Source organism: Phycodurus eques, chromosome 20, assembly GCF_024500275.1.
Source record: "Phycodurus eques isolate BA_2022a chromosome 20, UOR_Pequ_1.1, whole genome shotgun sequence".
Taxonomy (NCBI): domain Eukaryota; kingdom Metazoa; phylum Chordata; class Actinopteri; order Syngnathiformes; family Syngnathidae; genus Phycodurus; species Phycodurus eques.
The window spans coordinates 5343279-5368469 of NC_084544.1; the positions used below are offsets into that span (position 1 = coordinate 5343279).

The window sequence follows — 25191 nt, forward strand, 5'->3', positions numbered from 1 at the left end:
TGACATAAAATAATAATAAAGTTTTTAGTAACCAAATGGATTGTGTTGCTTAATCACCTCTTGAAGAAATGGATGCAGAACGGAGTGCACCGTTTGGCTGCAACCAGTCGAGGTGTTGTTCTCAACGAGTATATGGTGTCACGAAGAAAAGCATGACATCAATTCATGAGTCAGAACATTTCCGAGAAATTCTCCCATTCCATTTAAAATGACATCTTTTAAATAACAATCAATTGAGTGTTAGCCCCCCACCCCCACACCCCACACACACACACGATCAATTAAGGAATTACAGTCAAATATCAACCCCATATATTTTAGTAATAAAAGTAAAATATTGGACATATAGCTGTTGAACTGCATCATAATAATTGTGAAAATGTACATTTTCTGTTCTGTAACTGCTGCAACTTCAGATCTTTGGAAACAGAAAGAAAAAAATAAGTAATTATCTCAACATTCTGCTTTTTTGAGTTTGTGTGAAATTTGAGTGATTTAAATGAGAGTGATGGTACAGTGGTAAGCCACATTTAAAATAAAAGCAAAGAACAGCAATAAAATCAAACCGAGGGGTCAGGTTGCAGATACCAACAACAAAAAAAAAACAAAAAAAAAACAAATGCATTGCCTTGGATCACTAAGTGCTTTTTCTGCAGCCCTTTGCACCCTCAAAGCCCTCCACTGGGCACCATAGCCCAGCATGATGAATTCATCACAGAAGTCATTAACAAGCTAAAAAAAACAGTAGGGGCCAAAAGTTTGCCTCCAACATGGCCTTCACTGCTTTTAAATCCATCCTCTGGTGTTGCAGACCTGTGGATGAAACCTTTTAACTGCCTCAGGAACAGATGGTTGGTGGCGAATAGAGTTCCTCATCACAGAAAGCAAGCAGCGTAAAGGGTGAACGCAAATACAAACAAACAAATGGAAAACATAGCAAATAATGAAAAATGTCTGCCAAACAGTTGACTTGTAAGTTGCTCTCTGGTAGCAACAGGTTCACGTCTTTTGATCACAAAATTCCCTTTGGGTTTAGGCGGTAAGGAGAGTGGTCACAGCTTTGCTTCCAGCATTACTTCCTCCTGGAATGCAGTTACAGGTGCAAACATTTCCTCAAGATGTGGTAAGATGTTATCCAGTCACAAAAAAGCATTTTATTGTTGAATGTTGCTGCATTGTTTCTTTTTCAGGAGCATATTTTTCCACTGGAGTTGTTTCCTGACTGTTTTTCAGCAAATAAAAATAACCTTTGTCTTGCCCTCTTGCTTGAGGAATCACGGAGGGATGTCCTCAAAGATCGGGTGCACCTCTCCTCCCATGACTGAAAGATTGATGCAAAAGGAGAAGTGTAACAGGCAAGTCAAAATATAGTTCGTATTGGGGAATGAAAAAAATTAACCAGGGTAAGAAATGTTCAAAATTATGACATTAGGCATTATATTCTCAAATGGTTCATCTGAAATTTTACACATCGGAAGATCTGTCTGTAGTTGGTATAGGTAGTTGTGTGCTGAAGGTTTCTCGGTCCACTTTGTACCATATGACCGTATGGCAGCGTGGCGTGTCTTACCTTGAGAGGAAGCAGTCGCTATACAGCTGTGCACACTGTGCTGACTGTGAACTCTGTCTCGTTGGCCATGATGTCAGTGGGCTGAATGTTGCGATCATACATGGGGTTCTCGAAGGTAGCCCGTCCATTGGTGTTCTCATGGCCCACGTAGCCATTGAAAGGGACATTGGGTCTTCTTCTGGAATAAGGCAATGCCACGTAACATTGGACAATCCAATTAAAAAATATATACAAATGGTTCCCAAATTGGACTTTGAATGATTCGAATCAGCATCATTTCAACTTCATCTTCATTTTGTTGAACTTTCAAATTAATCAAGTGATAGTTTTGCAACTTGAGCTGTTTCAGAGATTATATCATATCGTTTACACCCTGTGTAAATGATATGATATAAACGTGCAAAACTTAAATAATGTGCAAACCGTACCTATGTTTGTAGAGGTACAAGGCGAAGCCTGCGATGATCATGGCTATAAAAGGCACTAGGATGGCTGCTGCCACTGAACTGCTGTTGGAGGCAAAGTTGTAGGCTGTGTTGTCTCTGCTGGGATCTATACTCTCTGCAAGGATGCGATAACATTTTATCATTAATACCCATTCAATAGACAGTGAATTTAAAAAAGAAACCCAAATGAACAAGGGGGATTATCCCTCTCAAACCTTTGCCAATGACTCCAGTCCCCAAAAATTCAAGGAAAATAATCCAAGAGGAAATAAATAAGGTGATTATTTTGGTTAGAGGGGTGCTGCTAGCAATGCTTAATTTACATAACAGGCTGAGCAGTAAGTGACCTTTCAAAGTTTATCCTGGTGCGTTACTTTAATGTTCCCCCCTTTGGGTACGTCAAAACCCATTGCGGTAAAAATCACTCTGAGTTAAAGGCATGCGCTACTTGTAAGGCATTTTCTAATTTAGAAATGTGTGTTTGTAGGAGTGTGCGTGTCTGTGGCAAAGGCTACACCTGCAGAATGACAGCCCAGCTGTTTGCTATTCAGCGCCCTTACCAAAATAAACCTCCAATAAAAACAAGTGACACTTGAGAAGGAATTCAATTAGCGGCTAATGTTGTACTTGCCAATCATCTCTTTACCGCGCGAGTGCGGGCACACATGTCCAGACCCATGGAGGCGTGTTATTTGTCCACTACTGATTTCTAACAAATTGCGTGGGTTTATAACCAAGACGTGCATTTTAGCCCAATGACTTCTCATATCACTTTGAATGCAAAAATGCAAGTCCACTAGCAGAGGCCCACATTTCCAAGGTATTAATAAAGAGTTGTTTGCTGTGGCGGTAGGCGGTGCGAGAGCAAGACGGTGCTCGCTGTTCAACCAGTCAACCCTCTCATTACAACAGTTTTCACATCCACAGTTCCGTTCGCCGTGGACGCAAAATCTATGTCAAGACGATGAACATATTTCTTCCCTACCTGATCATTTTTTTGTGCCCTACAACCAGGGAGAAAAAACACTTCAGTCCTGGCTTTGCTTTTTAATATAAACTATATGACAAAATCAGATCAATGTCAGATTACCACAGAGGGAATACAATCGCTGCGAGTCATTTTTGTCACATACTGTACCTGCCTGAGTGTAGTTTGGCCACTGGGACGTGTTCAGAGTCAGTGGTTGCATGAATAATTCATAATGATAATAATCATCAAAAATCATTTTTAATTTAGGTCAGGTTAAAGTCCAATTTTATTTATTATTATTATTTTTGTTTGTTTTTGTCATATCCTGCCAAGAGATACACATTAAATAAATAATGAATTATAAAAAAATAATAAATTTCACTGAATATTTGGCCAGGGTATGCATTGGCTTCTTTTCCAATAATTAGAAATTTTGCTGAACAATCAATGGATGATGATAATGATAATGATAAATCAATATTTTGACTTTTTTGCAATATGCCCTTCCTTCATCCCGTTATCATGAACAGGCCAATAATAAACAGGAGAGGGACTAGAGAAATAAATCTTTCGCGTGTACACATTGCGCGACTGTAGCAGGCTTCCAGGTTAATGGAGCGGAAGGATTTGGTACAGCAAAAAAAAGAAAAAAGAAAAAGAAAAACAAATTTTAGCGTATTCTAGGTCACAGACATGAAACAGAATACACGATTAAGGGGATAGAAACAAATCTTCACCGAGAACCTTTAAACTACATTTACAGTGTCAACTGCAAGATTCCATGACAGAGCCAAGACACACAGAACGACAAACAACACTTGCTCCCCTGTGGAGTAATTTAGTGCCGATACAATATTTTGTATGACCATGTCATTGTGGATGTGGTTGTGTATTTGACTATGAAGTAAAAGATGACTACATATGTGGACAAACTACACAAATGGAAACCCAACAAACGCAAAGTTGTGGAATTGTGAGAAGGCTAAGCTTGACAATGCGAGACGCTTCACGCAAAGTATGATGATTATTTGTTTTTTAAGATGTGGGCAGCTCACTCACCCAGTCTCTGCAGACCAAACTGCCCAAAGCCTTTACCACGGACAAATCCCTGGTACACGAAGGAGTTGGATGAAGCGATGTAGGACACCTACCGAGGGAGAAGGAAAGGAAGACAGTAACATCCAATCACATCCAAGTGCTGCAAAAAAAAAAGTGCACCATCAAAATGTCGGCTGCTGGTGCAGGCGGAAGATGAAACGTCGAAAAGAGGGGAGACATGAAATAGGAAACTTCTATAGGCACACAGGAGTAAACTCGCTTTGCGAATTCTTAAACACAGCGGCATGTATTCCTAACTGCACACAAACTGGAAAAGGGAATCCTTATTAATTCGGCAATGATTTATCTGATATTTAAATTAAAGAAAAGTCTTCACTTACGTGTCCGTCTAGAGCCCAGTTTTCGATTTTGAACTTGTTGACAAATATCTCCACGGGACCTCGGATCTGGTGAACCTGGAGCAGCAGCTGGGCTTCTTCTCTTTTATATGTACCTTCAAGGACATCAGTTAAACAGGATTACAAGGGAATATATAAAGACATTTAATCCTTGAAGAGTTGCAGCGATGGGAAATTCACATATCACAGCACCTACCATCTGTTTAGTAAAGTCAAACATGGGATCAAATGAAACCACAGAGTGTAAATAATAAATGGAAGTAGGGAAGTAGTTCATGCTGCATATTGGACATTCATGAACAGCTAGCATGTGCCAAATATTGCACAATCACCGTTAACAGTGTTCTGCCAATATTTTCCTACAATACTTAAGACATTCAATAACAGCAATCTCAAATGCATGATGTTGTGTGTTGAGACTATATTAACTAGACAGAAGTGATGAGGCCTTGCATTTTGCTGATGCAAATTTGCTTTTCAGTCATTACAGCCGCACAGCAAGCATGCCACAGGGAATGTTCCATAACTGCAGCAATAATCAACATCATACAGATGTAGATTATTACTGATCCGTCTGTTAAAATACGTCTCAATGAGGGTAATGAATGAGCTCCAATACAATGTGAAAGTCAGAAGCAAGGGTTATGAATGCCACTTTTTTTTTTTTTTTTTTCCTGGAGTACCAACCAGCGAGTTTGAGCTCCACGCCACTGTGGTCAAGTAGTGTTCCATTCACCCGGTTGCTAAATGACTCAAAGGCCGTGATGCTGAGCATTGCTGGCTGCTTCTTCCCCAAATACTCATAGGATCCCCTCCAGAGAGAGTTCTTTGCAAATACTCCACCAGGTACTGAGACAGGGATGGCGGGGGCGGAAATGACAAGGAGCGACAGGTAGAAAAGTAAGTGACAAAGTTATCACTGGGACACACATCACATTTTTTTTTTTCTTGTCATTGGATGGGCTGTCAAGCTATCCAAAAAGGGGATAAATCCACTGTGCAAAAGAAAATAGATACTAATGAATTGTAAACATTCAACTGAAGGAGAAAATACATTCAATTGACAATATCGGAAAAAGATAGGTATTGTATGAAGATAGAGTGTATTTGCGTTTTGTTATTTTAATATTTGATTTAAAGAGAAACAAAAAGATTGTTTAGATAATTTTAAAGAGCTCGATATTGGGACTTTAGGCTCAGTTATATGGAGGGAGTGTATATGCTACAGAAAAATCCAAATAAAAAACTTATCTTACAAAACAGAAAACAACCTTACCTGGTAATTTGGAAGGAGGCTCCTGCACTGTTCCCACGGGGCTCTTACCACTCGGACGGTTGTCAGCTAGGGAGCATAACAACATAATATGTTGAACAAGTCATTTCTGTAAACAGAGCAGGGTGTGTGTGTGTGTGTGTGCTTGGACAATCTTGACTTTGAAAACATAATCTCAAAGAAGAGACCATGAGCGTACCCAAGTGGTGCATTCCGCGAGCGCTTACAACTTGCGACTGGACGAGACAAAAACATCAAACAGGAGTCCCAGCTGAACTACAGATCCGTTAGACACACAGTTTTGTAGCTCCGAGAGACACTTCAATAAGGTCTCGCCACTCACAAACACCTCCAAACTGTCAAACAGAGAGGGGACTTATATACAAAGACAGGTATAGGCCCGGTAGTTTATGACCAATAATACCTTGAGTAAACACGGCCACTAAGAAGAAGCGCAAACTCCTCCAGCCCTTTCTTCTTTATTAGCTGCCAGAATTTGACCTGTCAGTCCATCACTGCACACAAAGGTGCTGTTAAACGGCATTCCTATCACATTCACATTTAATGGCAGACCTTTCTTGGCTTTAAAACTCATCTTTGCACACAGCATCGCCCCTTAGCAAGTCTTTTTCTGAAATTAAAGTTCCTGTTAAGTCAAACTAATTATGTCTTTTGAATTTGACAGACTGCTGTTACCAACCCTGCCACATTTGAATGATTAAAAAATAAATAAATCGGAAAGTATATAAAATGAGGCTTCAAAATTGTGAAAAATAAAGCCACTAAGCTACTCTCGAAAAAACTCTTGTTAACTTTGCTTCACTATGTATAAAAGCTATCCTGCTAATCAGATCAATGGCAAGCTTTGTGCTTATCAGGTTAAGTCCTCTTGTTGCAACGCTTGCTCTCTGTGTGTGTTTGTGTGTGTGTGTGTGTGGAGTGTAATTGTGTGATGGATGTACCTTCCTACACTGGCATGTCTGATTATAAGATGCTATTAACAAAGGTATTTATCAACATTAGGCAAATCTGCTGTTTCACCCCTGAATACTGCCTTAGTCATGTCCAAAATAGAGAGCTGATAAAAAGTAGACATTGGAAATTTTTGTGTGGTATCTGTGAGGAATCGGGCCTTATGTTTCGACAATTTTGGTTCCAAGTTATGCGCAGCTCAAGTGCACTTCAAAAATGTTATGAAACCTTTGCATATTTAAGTAGAAATGAGATGTGTTCCCTAATGGAAAAATCGTGAGAATATTTCAACCTGCACAGAGAGGTAGTTTCCCTGTCCAGCTCCCATCGGACTTGCAAGTCCTGTGCTCTGATCCTCCAGCCAAGTAGAATCCGGGCTGGCACGTATAGATCAGCGTGTAGCCAAGGGATGGCAGTTCAATGGCTCGCACGTCCGACTGGGCTGGCAGCTCTGGCTGGCTGCAGTGGTGAGCTGCAGACATAAAATGGGGATGGGGTGGGGGAAAAGATAGAGAGAAGGCATTTAAGATAGTGAGGAAGAAGAAAGTGGGGTTCTCAAGAGTGAGAAATGCAGCGAGATTTAAGAGAAACCACAGCTGGAAAGAAACAAGGGGGAAAAGATATGCACAATAAAGAGTAGAAATTATATAGTTAACCGCCAATACTGTTCAATTATTTATTTGTTTTTTCCCAATTGAATTTGGATGTGCGCTTACCTATGCAGTCAGGCTGAAAACCACTCCAAGTGAGGTTGGGCAGACATGTGCGAGAAATGGAGCCCTGTAGTAGGTAGCCTCTTCTGCAGCTGAAGAACACCGTGCCACTGATCTGGAAGACGGGACACGCAAGGATGTGAAAATATAGTATATATTGGACAGGAGTAGTAGGAGACTTCAAATAATGTAAATTGTAAATATAGCTTGAACATGATTTTCAAATCATTGTATTCTGTTTTTATTTATGTTTAGCACAACATCCCAACTTCATTGGAATTGGGGTTGTATAATAAATGTCATATAAAGTACATTTTGTGTTTTTAAAAGCCTACCATAAATGTTATTCTGTCGGAGGAGTCTCTAAAGCAACAGTCAATTGCATCCCTATTTTCGACTTAAGACAGAGTGAGGATTTTTATATTCAAATGAAGTACTACTGCCAAAAGTAATTTCAATAAGTGCAAAACAAATGCTAATTCTGACAATTTACCGGATCATTATATCTCCTAGTGGTGGTTAAAATCCGATTTTTCATCAAGATTTAATCATTTAAAATAACACGAACAGTACTTCGGAAAAACATTACTTTAAACTAATATTGTAATTTGCAACGGACAAAACACAGCAAAGCTATAATGATTTCCACACTTTGGCAACATAATACAAACTGTTTTTTAGTGGACTTACTACATCCTCGAATCTCGTCACGCAATACAAATAAACTAAGAACTTATCAAGACATTGTTCTGGAGTAATTGGAATGAATGACTGTGCATCTTGTGTAAATTAACAGCTGCTGTACCTCTTTCTGGATTGGCTTAAAACTATAGCAGTGAAGCTTTAAGCACTAAAGAAGTATTTATTTGTTTGTATCAACTGTTCCGTGAATTAATTATGCATCGGATACCTGATAGCCTTGACTATTGTTCTGATTGCCGAAGAGAGGGGTGCCTGGGTCTGTGCAGGTGGTGTGAGTGGGATCTGAAAAAAAAATAAAGTTGGCCTTATTTAATACATGTCATTAATACATGTCATTAATACAACAATCAAGTGTCTCATCAAAAACAAAATAAGCAGTCTTCAATATTATATTAAATACTGTCTGCTGTGTTATTTTGCTCATGTCAAATACTGGGGAATGTTTTGTTTCATTTATAAACGTTTTAAAATGTTACCAACCTATGCAAGAGGGCTGCGTTCCACTCCAGGTGCCATCGTATTGGCAATACCTCCTGGTAGAGCCCACCAGGATAAGGGGGGGAAAACATGAAAAAGAGACCGAGGAAAGGTAGGTAAAGCCTCGGTCTTCCCTCCTCCCTTGGGCAGGCAAGCCTGGGTCTCCGCAGAACACAGCTGCAAAAAGAAAGATAGAATAATACACCAAAACATGCAGGGATTTAAATATTTCCCTCAGGGACATACAGCAAATGCGATTTGTTGGGTAAAACAAATGCACGCAATTGTATTCTAATTGAGCTGTCCAGCATTACGCTACTTACGAAAGCACTGCGGTTTCTCCCCGCTCCAATTGCCATGGCCTTGGCAAGTTAGCACGGTGGGTAGTGACAGCTGGTAACCTTGGTTACAGGAGTAGCTGATGCTGGAGCCCCAGTTAAAGTCTGTACCAACAACTTGTCCATTAGGAATGCTCGGCGGAGGACCGCAGACATATGCTACAAGTGGGAGACATATTGGATGAGTTCATGTTGTTTGGTTTAAGTAATGTTATTCTCTTGTTAAAATAATCCAGTTGTATTTTCCAAAATATGGAATGTCATGTCACATATTTGAACAGACTCAATACTCGATGTCTTTATATCTTTCTAATGGAGTAATTCACATTGGGTGATACAAGAATACCTTTGCACAGAGGCTTGGTGCCATTCCAGGTGCGAGCCTTGGTGCAGATGAGGGTGGAAGCGCGGTCAGCATCCATGGTGAAACCAGGAGAACACTGGAAACTTATGCTATGGTTGTAGATAAAATCATTCCCCAACCTCACTCCATTGGCTGGCACTCCAGGGTCACCGCAGTTGATTACTACACGAGGACGATTGTAAAATACAAAACAAAAAAATCATCCATGGAACTCTGCGGCTTCATAGGTCAATCCTGATCCTGATTTTGAGCAAAATTACTTGCTGGGTAAGGAAAGGGCGTCTTGGCTTTCATAAACTGACATTTGCAAAGAATCTGAACTAAATGATGAGCATGGCATGTGCAGTTACAGTACATAATACACAGGATTAGTTACTGACACAATCTGATTAAATACAACGAAGCAACCTAAAAAAATAAATAAATAAAAAATCTGCAAACATAATAGTCCTCAGTTTTCATTACTTGGTATCATTCAATAAACTGCTTATAGTCATGACCATATTGCTGATTTACCCTTCAGCATTTAGAAGAGTTTTATTTCTCATAATTGCACAAAAGTAGGTCATTTCCATTTAACAAGGCCCAAGTAAGATCTATTTGTACACCCACCTAATTGACTACGACTATGGCCAGATGCCAATAAAAAGGGTACAGACATTTTTTACAAAAAAAAAAAAAAAGAAAACAACAACAACTAAACAATATACTTTACAAATAAAAGTGCAATATATGGATTTCCTGCTGGCCAGGTCAGTTAATTACCAGAGCACTCAGGCATGTTGCCGGTCCAGGTGCCGTTTATCGTACAGTGTCTGGTGAGAAGGCCAGTAGAGTAGTAGCCATCCCTGCAGGCATAAGTAATAGATCTGGAAAAGGTTAGGCCATCGTGGATCAGGATCTTGGCGTTTCGAGGGGTTCCAGGGTTTCCACAGGATATGACTAAGATCAGAAAGGGAAAAAGAGATTTAGAAGGTTTAGTTTAGATATGCCAAGTTTTAGTTACTTGGGAAACAATGTCATTTATTATTATTCATTCACTGCATCTGTCCATCAACCTTTCTCCAAATTTTCCTCTCACATAGCATGCTATGTTAATCACACTTCTAAATTGGGATCAGACAATCGCCGTGTGCGACATCATTGGAAATCCAATCCATTAATGTGAATAGGAAGTGGACTTCATTATAGAATGCGATGTGTGTCTTGAACTTTGACAATCAGACACAAGCAGAGGTTCTTTGCATTACAGTCACCAGCTTGCATCAGACTCTCAGAGCCCCGAGGGTATAGGTCCTCGATAATGACCAGATGTGGTCCGGCCTTTGAAGCCAGTGCCAGCTAAGAACAGGTGGGTGACGCCGGCTCATATGTACACACCTAAGAGCGAATTGAGCCAAAGGAAGGCTAGGCAGAGAGATGCTGGCATAAGGAGAGGTGTGTTTGTTGTTTAAAGAAGAGGAGAGAGAATGAAAGTGAGGTTAGCTGGAAATCTGGCATGCATTCCAATCGCTGACAAATTACAAGCGACGATCCTTCCAAGCTGAGAACAATAGCACACTTGCCAACGACTTGACTACTAACGACTACCATCTACTGCAGATTTGAAAAGGACACTTTCAAAAGGACACAGTCCCCAATAAACCTACAATCTCGGCTCTAAATGACTGCAGGCCTGTTGCCTTGACATCTGTGGTCATGAAGTCCTTTGAACGTCACGTGCTGGACCACCTCAAGAGTGTCACAGGTCCCTTGCTGGACCCCCTACAGTTTGCCTACTGAGCGAACAGGTCTGCGGATGATGCAGTCAACATGGGACTGCACTTCATCCTAGAACACCTCGATAGTGCAGGGACCTACGCGAGGATCCTGTTGTTGGACTTCAGCTCAGCGTTCAACACCATCATCCCGAACTCCTTTCCTCCAAGCTACTCCAGCTCAGCATCTCGCCTGCCATCTGTCAGTGGATTTACAGCTTCCTGACGGGCAGGACACAGCAGGTGAGGCTGGGGGAGGCCACCTCATCCACACGCAGCATCAGCACTGGGGCGCCAAGGTTGTGTCCTCTCTCCGCTGCTCTTCTCTCTCTAAATGAACGACTGCACCTCAATGCACCCGGCGGTCAAACTCCTGAAGTTTGACAGCCAATTACCGGAAACAAATTCCTTGTGTGTTTTCGGACATACTTGGCAAATAAAGATGATTCTGAAATAGTGAATGTAAGTAGTCCAGAGCAGCCAATTCTACTGCAGTCACTGCAGTGGAATTGGAACACTTTATTTCAGTTGAGGAATGTTTAAGCAGTCATTCACAATCTTGCAAAGCATAAAACACTACTTAAAATACTCTGCCCATTTAATTTCAAATTTGATTTTGTGTGTATGATGGGCACACTGGGCACATATTTCGTTGAGACAGCAATGAATTGCTTGATATCATGACAGGCAATGACCTGTTTTGTAAACTCGGGTTGAATGTTTTTGCGATAATGAGATATCAGCACTGTAATCTGCTTCAAAGAGGAAATATTACTTTTATTTTGCATTTTTATATTGCATAAGGAATTCACTAAACACAATTTTCAACTTCAATAACCTTACATCAAGTCCAAAGCGTCTGTCAGATATTCTGCTCATTAATGACTACGTCTCCATCTGACGCATTCATTTAATTATACACCACTTGTCAATATCTGCAGTGCAGTGGTTGCAATTCAAGCAGTCTTTTTTTTTTTTTTTTCCCCTCAGTGTCCTCCAGCTCTTCATTTCAAATCCTGAGGCATTTCCAGGATGGTTGGGCTGTGTAATCCCTCTATCGCCTTTTGGGTCTGCCCCTGGGTCTCAAGTCAGATGTGTCCAGAATATCTTTGCAGTGCATGCAGGAGTGCATCCTGAGCAGATTGCTTATCGACCTCCAGTGTCTGCTTTCGGTGCAAAGGGGAAGTTGCTCTGCTCCATGCACACATATAGCCAAACTTGGCAGCTGTTTTGCCGATGATATTAGAATTTAAAATTAACTTTCATCTTAAGCGCTAACACCGTGTCACCAATTGAGCATATACATCAGTTATAACGTCCTATCATTGTTCAATAACCTTAGCCTCTAACCTTGAAATTTAGTTTCTACTAGGTCTGTTTTTGTTTGAATGCAGATGTGGTTTTGTCAAACTACCAGTTGATGGCAAAGGGCAAATATAATTTTCTTGAAATCCAAATCTCAACAATGGTGTCTGAATCTTCCATACTTCCAGTACACACACATAGCATTGAAGATATGTATTCCATACCATGGCACTCAGGTTGGGCACCCATCCAAGTCCCATTGGCCAGGCACGTTCGCTCTGGAGAACCTTTCAGCGTGTAACCCGGCTCACAGCTGAAGTGCACCGCGCTGCCCACTGTGAATTCATCCCCTAACCGAATGCCATGCACAGGAACACCTGGATCTCCACAAAGACCTGCAGATTCGCCTAGGAAACGGAAAAGAGAAGATAAAAAAAATGAACAGCAAAGAAACCACTTTCAGGTTTGACTACTTTAGCCTTTGCAGAATTGTTTACTGTGATGGATATTTTCCTATTAGATAATAACATCAATGCGAGAGCTGGATAACAGCCACAAGCCCTCCTTGTAAATGATCCATCCAACAAAAGGAGTACTTCTCTGCCTCCATTCACTGTAATTCTGATACAAATTCTGTTTCATTGCCATTAGTAACAGTGGTTATTGCTGCCAAATCCTAACTTCACAATGGTAAGGGTCATGCCGTTTGAATGGTGCTACAAACATTTGACAAATCTTAATAGTATTGTTGTTTTTATTGCCTGCTTAGGGAATATGCTTGTTTGTTGTTAACTGTGCCATAAAAATGACAGCATGTGTCATGTATGTGTGCGTTGTAATTGTTCTTAACTTGACTTTGTTCATGTACTTTATGGTCACATATACGTTGACGTGTTGACATTTGTGGATTTGAAGTGAACACCCACAATTTCTTCCACACGTGCATATACAAGCAAATGGAAAAACAAAAAAGGAAAGTGGTAGTGCAGGGGCCAACATCTTTACTGAGCTTCATAAACAGGCTAGTATGTAAGCATCCTAGCTCCTCCGTCTAATATGAGAGGAATAAAGTGATTTTATTGAGGGCATTCTTTTTTTCCCTTGAGGCCTATGAAGCAGAAAGGCAGCCGCTGCTTTAGTCCACCAGCTTTGCCCATTACCCTGCTAAGATCTGTCCCCCTGAAGTCTTATATTTATTGGCCTTGTATTGAAAAGAATGATGTTTTCTTTTTTAGTTCCAGTCTTCAATGTCAAGTTTAGACACTCATGGTTCCAAATTTGATCAAGCTGGGAGTAGTCAGTACCAGAGCAGTGTGGCGGTGAGCCGCTCCATTGTGCATCCAGCTGGCACATGCGCGTCGTGTTGCCAATGATGGTACGCTGGCCGATGCAGCTGTAGCGGATGACTGAGCCCACGGTTCGACGGTCACCTGAGATCTGTGCGTAGGGGGGTATGCTGGGTCGATCACACAACACCACTGTCCAAATGGAGAGAGCAAAAGACCAGTTAAGGTGAACAAGTTAAATGCAGATGGTAAAAAAAAAAAAAAAAAAAAAAGCAGTCAGTCAGTGTAAAACTGTCAATGAGTTTGAGATGACAAGCCACATAAATAGCACTCCCCACCAGGGGCACTCACAAAGGCACTTGGGCAGGGAGCGGTCCCAGGTGCCGTCACCTTGACAGGCAATAGAGCTCGTTCCTAGCAGGTAGTAGCCCGGGTTGCAGCGGTATGACACGGTGGTCTGGAAGCTGTAGCGATGTGGTCCACTGGGTAAGACTTGCCTAACGCTGTTCTCTACTTGACCTGGGTCTGTACAGTTCACAGCTGGAAAGAGGAGGACCAGACAGGAAGGGAGGGTGGGGGCTTTAGGTAACGGCACAGGTTGAATTGTAGTTTGTTGTTTACATTCAGAAATGTGACTTGTTTGACAATGAGGTTCTCATTAGTAGACATTTTGTCAATCTTCAGCCAACACTGGTTGTCTTGATTATATTCTGCATTATCTCCAGCTTCAGTTACTCCTTTCACTATACCAGCATCTATTCAACCAAGCATCCAACCCTCCAACCCAATACCAATAAAGAAGACAGACAGACAGACAGACAGACTGGGGGAATAAACGTTGGCTTCTTTACAGCAAAGTCTCCTGGAGTTGATGGATGGAAGACATCACTACTTCAAATGGATAACATTGGGGAGAGATGAGATGGGTGTGGTATAGCCCGGGATTAAGAGGCTGATTTTATCAAATATATTAAAACTAACTGGATGTCAGTCTATTGCTTGTGCTGGTACTGATCCATTTTGAGTATTCCATACAATAATAATTTCATATTGGTTCAACAGTGTCAACAGTTCAGTGACTCACATTCGCTGTTTAGTTTAAAAAATGGAAATGAGAATTAAAATAGACAATGATGCCAAATCCCTAAATGGCTTTCAAAAACAGTGTCTGCAACCTCCAGAGGAACCATTATGCCCACCATGCCCTATTTGCCACATTCTGAATTGAACTCATTGTATGCTAATAAGCTTGCTCATTTTTATGCTCCCAACATGCATCACACTTGAATCACCCTATAATATTTTTCTCCCATATAGATTGACCCATAGTTCATTATTGAAAATCCAGCATATAAATATCTCAACAACTCATTTCTGAATCATCAAAATACTCTTTACAAAAAAACTAACAAAAAAAGAGGTTCCAAACTCGAGCATGACTGTATTCCTCAAGCTCTACCAAGTAATGACCTTGTAACCAGCAAATTCTTTCTTCCATCTAGTCTTGCTCACCTTTTATTAATGGACGCCAACTAAATATGAGTAGCTCAGAGGCAGGTGGTGTTATGGTTCTGTTGTCAAGACTAAAATTGCTGGTGATTAGCGAGAGCTAAGCGCCTTATGGATGAGCCAGCAGACTCTTATAGCCAGCAGAAAACATCTTTTGTCTGACTGACTCAAACTCTACCTTTCAGAGAAGACAAAGCTCAAGGTTCAAGGCAAAATGAATCTTCACTTCATTTTTCCTTTTCAATCTCAGAACAAGAGCGTGGCAGGGAGTATAGACTAAATTTTTAGTCTATACTAAAATAGCAATTTTTTTTGTATACCTACAAAATATGTCTGCAATATTCTAATTAATGTGATAAATCTGATTTACCGAGAGACCTCTAATCTACTTATGGTCGCGCAGACAGTGAGGATAATGGGAGATCCAAACATCAACCCGGTGCCCGCCCATTCACACAGTGACACACATCTCAAACTGAAGATCTGGAGACTCCAGCAATCCAGGCAATAAAAAGACTGATAGAGTAAAGAGATTTAAGACGGACAGCTGTGAGCGGGCAACTCTGATGTTCTTAATGTTCTTATGTTCATAATGTATCTATTCATTTATTTTGAGAGTCACACATTAATGTGGGCCGCCAGTTGCCCATTCTGCTGGTACAGAATGTCCTTTGCACATTTCCCTTCGTCTCACAATTAAGAAGCAAGCCACGGACGTTTAACCTCCCCAATGCTTTGTTAAATGTTGTTTGTGTTCATTAAAGTAGGTCCTTCATTTATTTAGTCACATTTTGGGCCTAAACTCACAAGAGACCTTTTACACTTACCATGAAGCTTTCAGTTAGCGTTGCTTAGATATTTTGCTTTTTATACAAAACGCTACCCAATTAAATGTCCTTGCTTTGCTCGTACAAAGCACAAAATTTAATGACTGAATAATAGACGAGGTGCAGCTTTTAAAATGAAGCTGTCCTCTATAGAAGCTAAAAGATGCCGTGATTGTTCTTGTTTTCTCTCGTAGGTGAGCCTGTGAGCTTCATAATTCCATCCATCCATTTTCTGAGCCGCTTATCCTCACTAGGGTCGCGGGCGTGCTGGAGCCTATCCCAGCTGTCATCGGGCAGGAGGCGGGGTACACCCTGAACTGGTTGCCAGCCAATCGCAAAGCACATACAAACAGACAACCATTCGCACTCACAGTCATGCCTACGGGCAATTTAGAGTCTCCAATTATTGCATGTTTTTGGGATGTGGGAGGAAACCGGAGTGCCCGGAGAAAACCCACGCAGGCACGGGGAGAACATGCAAACTCCACACAGGCGGGGCCGGGGATTGAACCTGGGTCCTCAGAACTGTGAGGCTGACGCTCTAACCAGTCGGCCACCGTGCCGCCAGCTTCATAATTCATAAACATATTTGACCAGTTGCTATTTTAATAACTTACTCTTCTTTTCTTTGCTGTCTCAGTTCAATTCCCTGTAAGTGGAGTCATTAAAACACTTTCTCCCTGTGAATATCATGGTCTGTTTTTTGTTGACTTTGTTTAGAATTTGTTTCATATTATGTCATGTGTTTCTTGGTCCCATGTTGATTTCTTTTGTTCAGGTTCCCCTCTCCAGCTATTCCTTGTGTCAACTAATCAGCTCCCTCCAGCCATTCGCGTCTTGTCCAGGTGGCCTTGTTCTCTCAATTTGTTTATATTTAATTATTTAAAATCTGCAGAGATAATGTGGCTGCTATCAAAATCAAAATGAAATAGTTTTTCCTTATATAGTACAATAGAAATTTGTATGGCTCACATTCATGTAAAATTTGTAAAAGTTACTGTTTTTTGTTTTGTTTTCCATTAACAGCAATATACTCTGATATTTGAGTTTTATACATGAGACAGTAAATATTCTAATTCTAAATTCAAATTCTGATGAAATATTAATGTGCACTTCTTGTTACTCACTTTTACACCGAGGGAGAGGATTACTCCACTGCCCATTGGCTTGGCAGTTGGACTCAACAGCGCCCTGAAGAATATATCCGGTATTGCAGACAAAGTGAACACCATCGTTTAAACTGAACTGGGTTCCCTGTGTCATACCAAACGCGGGGTTACCGGGATGACCACATGTGATAGCTGGAAAAAACAAGAAAATGACATTTTAGTAAAGTCAGTGTCCCGTTAACGATCTACCTCAGATAACAAAGCTCATTGTCAGTATAATTATTTTAAATATTTTAATTGATACAAGAAGTTAGATGGCTTTCACTAAAAAACAGAGGACCAGTAACTTCAACAAGTACTTACGGACACAAACTGGGGTTTGTCCTGACCAGCGATGGTCCTGTTCACAGATTCTCACGGACACCCCGATGAGACGAAATCCTGGGTTACACTGGTACACAACACTACCTCTATAGTTGTAGTTCTCTCCATTGATTTGGCCGTTAACAATAGGCTCAGGGCTGCCACAGTGGCCAGCTATTAAAAAAAAAAATATTTGCATGTCATGAAGGCCCACGTTCACAGTTTTTTAAGAAATGAGCTTCGCACAGCAGCACTTTGTTAGTTGACTCACCCAGACACTGGACTTGTGTTCCGCTCCAAAGTCCGTTAGACATGCACTCCCGAACACGGGAACCTACTAAAGTGTAACCTGTATTGCACGAGAAAATTGCTGTGGCTCCATACACAGTCAGTGTTCCTATCTTGTTGCCATTTGGTGGAGTCCCAAGATTACTACAGGAGATAACTTAAAGAAGAAACACATTGTTTTTTAATCGAAATCCAAGCATCCCATCAAATGAAACAAAAGTATGGATGAGAATATTAGCAGCTACTTAATACTTACTCTCACAGAAAGGGCGTGGATCTGGGTAGTTCCAAGTGCTATTGGCTTGGCACTGAATGACCCTTTGACCCCTGTAGTAATACCCCGGGTCACATATGAGCATCATTATAGTGTCGTATTGGTTCTGGGTTCCATAAATTAATCTCCACCGCCCATGTTGTACTGCAGAGTGGCCAATATCAGGGCAGGTCACCGCTGTATGATCAAAAACAATAAGAAATCATCAACAGTGTTCACATTTTTTTGAAACTTTCACACAACACTCTAGAGAACTTTAGCGAAATACTTACGGACACATCTAGGAGGGGCCTCAATGGGACTCCACCTTCCAGATTCCTGACAGACCATTGTACCGGTGACAGGCCCGTCAAGTCGGAATCCAGGATTGCACTGGTATGTAGCCCTGGCTCCGAGAGAGAAGTCCTGGCCCACAATGCTACCATTGACAGGAAGCACTGGCATTCCACAGGATGTAACTGGCATGGAAAGTGGGTGTTGAGAGGGAGGAGCCCAAGCTATATAATTTATTTTGATATCCCGTTTTTGTAAACTGTTGATCTTGTTGGACTTGATATTCTTAATAAAACTGATTGAAAATTCTTGAAGATGCTTGGCAATAATTATTGTTTATAGGGATGTTTAATCAGCCAGAAAATACAAAAAATATATATAAATTGGAAGAAAATATATATTTTAACTAAATTAAATTAAAATTAAAATTGATGAGAGGCAAATATTTTTTTTTCTCATCCCAACTATTTTACAAGAGTGTCACTTAAAAAAGCTGATGTAACCAGCAGTGTGGAATATCTTCAGTTGAGAACATACCTCAATGATGATAATACACTGAAAAACTGTCAGGTATTTTCATCTTTTTTTTGTCTTTTCCAAATCTACCTTATTATTTCGTTGGACCCCTACCTTGGCAGAGCGGCACTGGTGCATTCCACTGATAGATCCCCTGGGCAGTGCGGGTGCAGGTGGCACTGCTCTGGCCAATAAGTCGGAAGCCTTGGTCACAGCTGAAACGCAGAGTGCTTCCCAACTTGGTGCCTGTCAGACTGTGCACTGTGCCGTTTACAGGGTTGTTGGGCGGGCTGCAGTAGGCCGCTATGGCGGATTAAAAAAAAAAAAGTAACAATATACATTTGTATGCTGATGCGGATAAGCATATAACCCAATAACAATGTAAAACGATTCAAGTGGTTGCTGAGGGGGTGAAGGATTAATATGCTTCCTATTGCAAAGAGCCCAGGATTTAATTTGCATCTGTCATCTCTGGATGGTGAAGTAAACGAGGATATATATGGTAGATGAAAATGGGAAGGCTATACGGCTAAGAAAGAGAGAATTGGTTTGGAGTGTGTCAATACATGCTGAGAAGGATTATAAAAATGATGGATACATAATAATTGAAGCACAGTGTATGTTTTTGTTTGGTGGCCTTATTATAGGCTGCAATAGTCGTACATCATTCCAAATGGTCCCAGCAACAGATCTGAAAGAATAAGAGACTCTAATGAAATAATACCTCACTTGGTGAAATGGAAAAATATTATCTTTCCATTCTGGTTTATCAATATGACTACTGTACTATACAAATCAGACAAATTCAATATTTATATTAAAGACACAGACAGGCTAACTACATGTTATATTGGACGGCCTTCTCCTGTCAGTCACCCTGAGTGTCATCTTGAGAGCTTTTTTAAATTCTTCACTTCAATCAGTATCAATCTCATTTTCCTGCCTTTCTGTTATCCTCATTCCTCCTCGCTCCCTTTTTGCCTCTGAGAAAACATGTCTTGTCTCATCCCAATCAGCCCTGCAGCTCAAAGGATTCAAACCGACATGGGCAGGTGAGAGGATACGAATTGGTATTAGGGAGGTGGGAGCCACAAGGGGAGGGATATGAAGCACAAAAGATATAGTCAGAGGCACATTATGACGCGTGCGTGCCGCACAATGAAACGTGGCGCATTACGAACGGGGCCATGATTAGAAAGTGCTCCAGGAGATGTTTGCCTGCTGCTAACGCAATAATTGACGGATTGCTGACAAAAGCAAGGTGTGTACGCCAAATGTGCCTGTGCCATCTGTTTCTCTCTCACCGCCACGATAATCTCATGTTGACCATGGCAAATTGCAGGTTTTTGGCAATCAATCTACCCATCTGTCATGGAACCTGCTATGGCAAACTCAATCATCAGTGAGGAGAAATTGAAAGAAAGGGAAAAGCAAAGGAATGACAGCACAAACACCCAGTTGGGGGGATAGAGCGCTCGATGAGAACTGGGAAGAATGATTTGTCAATCTGGCCGTTGATGAAGAGCTTGGAGAGTCTTTTAAATATTTAAACAGTCATAATTCATTGTCAGTTATTCAGGTGTCGTATAGTACAACAATAGATCCATTAACGGAACTGAAGAAGAAATGGAAGCATCGCTTCTAAGATTTAACTGATTCCCAGGCATGTGCTGCAGATGTTCTCCACCCCCATTAGGTTGTCATGGAGATACAGTATGTATATCATATTTCCAGGTGCTGTGATGTCTTTGGATTCATAAGATCAAATATCAACTAGAGTAACAAATCAAAATATGACTTCCCCTGACCCAGTGCTGTAAGGAACACAGGGATGCAAGTTTGCATCACTAAAAATAGCTGATTCTCTTTCCTAAAGACACTTCTTACCTGAATAGCGTATACGGAAACCTTTGTGGCTGGTCGTGTGGTCGAAGGACCAGTGCAGGTAGACTTTGTTACTGGAGCTGGTGATGCTGAGCGGGCTGGAGTAGTTACCACTGAGTGTGATTAGAAGAGGACTCTGTCTTGATTGGCCTGAATCAAGACACAAATGTGATGTAGAAGACAAAACTGTCCCCAAAATAGATTTTTTTGATTATAGGAATTTTTGAGGACATTCATTGTCAATGTTTTCAAAATAAGCAATCTGTACATCCATTCTCCTAAGCACCCTTTGGTTAGTTGTACTGGCCTCAGGAGTACGGTAGGGTTCATTTGGTGCTGCCCATTGATTTGTCGACAGAATTGTCACTCCCATGTTAGAGTTGAAAATAACAGTTGGGAAGAAAACAACAGACAGCATGTTAAATATCTGCCGACGGAAAAAGAGAGGCTGTATTCCATTTGTACCACTTGTTTATATGTCAGCTTTCTCTATTTTTACCAATTAATTCAAGAATGTAGTACTTCCTTTTTAATAAATTCATGATTTAAAATTGCTTTTTCAAATAACCCTGTTGCTGACATTACGTAGAATTAGATGTTGTAGCCTATGCTCTCCTACATTTTCATGAGAACAGGGTCACTATGTCCACAATTGTGCCTAGTTATGTCTATGATTTTAGTTTCACTTATAATAACATAAAAATTGACTCTGCTCCTAATTGAGGAGGCGAAAAAATTAAAGTATGCTCAGTAATTGGTTTGGCAGCCTTAAGGTTAGCAAATGTCTGCTCCTTTTTGCTTTGAAATAATAATTTAAAAAAACGACTAATCAGCAAGTCTTGCATATACGACCACCATTTACTGCGAGAAGCCTGCCAGGCTTGCTGACTGCCACTGTAATTATGTGAAAAATGCCACAAAGCAGATGCAGAAGCAAGACCATGTGTGGCTCTTTGGTTCATTTTACGCTTTAATTGTACATGCATCGAATCGCTTTTGGTTAACACTGAAAGTAAATATGTTGATTCAAAAAGAAAACACAGTATCTCACCATCAAAGATTTCAAGCTCATCAAATTGACGGCTGGTCTGGAAATGTTCTATCGTGAAAGTGATATTGTATCCGGGCTCGACTTTGACAACCCAGGAGCAGGACTCAAAATGAGGGAAGCCGGTGCCTGGTGACTGGCTCATGATGACACCTGTGGATGCTGTCAACACCTCATTCGTGGGACACGTCACTGTTGAGTCAAGACAAGAGAGAAAAAAAAACTAAGAATTGATAGCAGCAGAATTTTCTACTACTAATTTAGTGATTGCTAATTTAGTGATCAATAATGACGATAATGGATGATTTATATTCATTAGTATTTCAATTGAATTGATCCTGAAGCACTCCATCAGGTGGATCCATAATATTGTTTGAGTGTAAGAGTGTTTCTCAAAAGCGCTATTGTAATTCGATAATTATTACAAACACTAAACTGTCAACTAAGTCTGTCGAGAAATACCATTAGTATTCTCTATTATTAATGGATAGCATTGAGCAAAAATCTCTTTTTTGTGCATGTGGACCCACTTCACCCCATGTGTTTGTAGCATGTTTACCGTAGTATTTGCTTTCAAATATAAAAAAAGATTATAAAGTCAATGGGGCAAAAAAGTGGCTGACTGCCTCGGTTGAAATTGTGTTTACAAATTATTATAAATGTTGGCACTTATCATTCTTGGCGTGCAAACTAAGTGGGATTTATAGCATGAGGAAATCTTACGTCAAGTGTGTCGCTCACTGAATTGCAAATAACTTCCAGTGGAATGGTGGTTTACGCTGAATACTCAATAGCTGAAAACCTCAAGCCAGAGAAAGATTATCATAAATCATGCAAATTGTTAATGTATGTATGTTCAAAGCAATATGTATAAAACATGATGGAAATCGACGTGTACAACACACAGTAGATAGTCTCAAAACCTCTAAGGGGGAGGAAAAAGTGACGGAAAAGTATTTGGAGCACATTTACAGATTCAAATGCTCAAACTGCGAGCCAAATACAATCTCTCAATCCAATCCAAGTGGGGCAATCTGATTTACAGTACATGCCACACAATTATCATTTTGAACTTTTTCTTCTTTAGGCCATTTCTACATCATTTCGGCTAAACATAAAGAACTATTCCAACCTACGACCATATTTCTTTCCTCTACCAGTTTGTTTTACTAAAGAAGTCACCGGATAGGTCTCGAAATTAAAACTGTCGTGTGAGACAACCTTCTTAAAAGAGCACACAATCTGCGCAAAAGCCATTCATCTTCTCTTCACACCCATCCAACGGGTAGATGAGGGAGTGTGACTATTGCTAAAATTAAAGGATTCCCCTGTCTGTTTAGTTCTGCTTGCAAGCAAACACTGCAGTCTGTTTATTCATAGCCCTACCATACAATTGCAGAATGAGCACCCACGCACAGAAATCCCGGATACATTAAGCTTTTCACTGCTGCAGTATTCTTCTCTCCTTTTCTTGAATTTAATTATCATAAGAAGAAAGGTGATAAGGAGGTGATTGAAGGGGATGAGTCACTACATAAGTGTTAGCACGAATCAGTTGGGCCTAACAACTGTGAGAAGTCAGGATGACAATGATGGCCTGAATAAGGGGCAACTGTAATCCTTTCTCTGGGACTTAAAGAAAGGGGGCATAGTTGAAAGAGAACAATCTATGGAATAAAAAGGAGCCTGGTAAAAAGGAAACGGTAGGGCATACTGGAAGAAAGCTAACGACAGCTGGAAAATGAATGAGACGGAAAATCTTCCTGCTTGTGTATCTGCCCAAAAAACATATTGCAGGTGGGTCGAGGGGGTGTCTGATAGAGATACAGTATTTTAATCATCAGAGATCATTTGTGTTTAATTACTGACTTCACCCACATTGTGGCAGTGTTCTTATCAGGAGGGACTGTGAATCCAACACTAGCCTGTCCGACCAAACACAGGGCAGATTGAATCATGCACAAAGTGGATGCTTAAAATGGCAGCAAAAGCGGGAGAGGAAAAAGCCACTCATGTCTGGCAACAGGTCTCTGGACTGAATACAAAGAAGAGAAGCAAATGTGTGTCTGCGTGATTGTGGCATTTAAAGCAGCGTCAAGCAGGACATGAGTGCGCTGAGAGATGTAAAAATACTTTGATTTAAATAAGTGCCGAAGAAGGTTGACAGCACAGGAGATTAACAGGTGCGTTAATGCAAGAAGAGTGAAAGTGTGAAGCTGGTAAGCTGGTGCATCGACAGGAACTGGAGGGGGGGGGGGGGGGGGGGGGGGGGGGGGCAATCAGAGGCAATGCAGAGGATAAGAGACGATACTCAGAGGCAAAAAGCAATGCAGAACAGGCCGGAAGCTCTGGCACTGCTCTTTAGGAGACCACCACAGTGATATCATCCACAACTTGGGAAGCCAGACGAGAGGGGAGCACTGTGGTAGACGTATATGTGTGTTCACGTGGAGGGCCGATTTTTTTATGTGCGTGGAGGGCTGTGCTCATGAGAGGCAGAAGCGATGATTTGATAGGTGCAGCTGCAGCCGGCATGTCCCGTGCATTTCAATGAGTTGTGCATTCCAACCTCAGTCTCTCCTTGTCCTCCCCTTGCTCGCCTTGGCTCTAAACTCCTCTCCTATCTCTATCACCGTCCTTCTGCTTGGTAAAACCGTGGCTCCCTTTTCCAACTGCTGCCAAACTTCTTATTTTGCGCAGATCCCGAGAAAACTGAACTTTTTTATTTTTCCCCCTCTATGCATGCTCCCCAACATGTTCATTATTTGAGCCCTACAATAAGCATCCTGTCAGAATTTTAAAATCATTGACTCTGCATGCATTCTTCCATTGAACAGGAGCATGTGTTTCTGTTAAAGTCACAACTATTCTGTCATTGGCTGTTTTTTGTTTTTGTTTTATATGCAGTATATAACACAATCATTGGATGGGCTACATGTCAATCCTTATCTCAGCTCCAATTACTATCCATGATGTCACTCGCTTTGTGTACATGTCTATCAAAACTTTGTCATTATGTATTATTTTATTCTTTCTCATTTAACTCCAGTTGGATATACAAACTGCAATTTTGTCACACTTTTTCAGACAATAGACATGTTTTACTTTGTTCTGGCCCAGTTTGTCCTGGTTAATTTCCCCAATACTCTTTGTTCTTTACCTGAACTTATTGTTTCCTACTCTTTTCTCACCCTTTGCTATTTTACATATTTTTCCTTATTTAATGCTGCAAATTAGTCACAATCCTCACATTATGCTAACTCGCTGGAAAACCCACCGTGTGAGAAACAAAATGACAAGGCGGCAATGTAGAATGAAGCATTGGAAAAAAAAGCATGTAAAAATATGCGTTCATAATAATTTAAAGCAGAGTGGAAAAGAGGGACCTCTCTGTGCACCAGCTTCGCCTTACCCTGAGGAAAGGTGTTGAACACAACATTGGGCATGATAACGTTGTTGGTAACAGTGCA

At 40.8% G+C, this 25191-nt stretch overlaps 1 protein-coding gene across 1 annotated transcript in view; it reads right to left on the bottom strand.

Annotated features, from left to right (window-relative positions):
- Positions 1-312: 312 nt before the first annotated feature.
- csmd2 (CUB and Sushi multiple domains 2) overlaps positions 313-25191 on the bottom strand; it is a 148813-nt gene continuing 123934 nt past the window's right edge. The window contains exons 48-72 of the mRNA XM_061664441.1: positions 21725-21913; positions 20677-20823; positions 18904-19092; positions 18273-18458; positions 17983-18177; positions 17710-17883; positions 17439-17612; positions 17094-17267; positions 13982-14170; positions 13649-13822; positions 12569-12751; positions 10048-10224; positions 9265-9444; positions 8904-9077; positions 8584-8757; positions 8312-8385; positions 7405-7516; positions 6981-7160; positions 5720-5785; positions 5131-5292; positions 4426-4538; positions 4046-4133; positions 1999-2131; positions 1571-1748; positions 313-1321 (exon numbers count right to left, since the gene is read on the bottom strand). Of these exons, the coding sequence (XP_061520425.1) occupies positions 1589-1748; positions 1999-2131; positions 4046-4133; positions 4426-4538; positions 5131-5292; positions 5720-5785; positions 6981-7160; positions 7405-7516; positions 8312-8385; positions 8584-8757; positions 8904-9077; positions 9265-9444; positions 10048-10224; positions 12569-12751; positions 13649-13822; positions 13982-14170; positions 17094-17267; positions 17439-17612; positions 17710-17883; positions 17983-18177; positions 18273-18458; positions 18904-19092; positions 20677-20823; positions 21725-21913 (3767 nt within the window). The 3' untranslated portion in view covers positions 313-1321; positions 1571-1588. The remainder of the gene's footprint in view (positions 1322-1570; positions 1749-1998; positions 2132-4045; positions 4134-4425; positions 4539-5130; positions 5293-5719; positions 5786-6980; positions 7161-7404; positions 7517-8311; positions 8386-8583; positions 8758-8903; positions 9078-9264; positions 9445-10047; positions 10225-12568; positions 12752-13648; positions 13823-13981; positions 14171-17093; positions 17268-17438; positions 17613-17709; positions 17884-17982; positions 18178-18272; positions 18459-18903; positions 19093-20676; positions 20824-21724; positions 21914-25191) is intronic.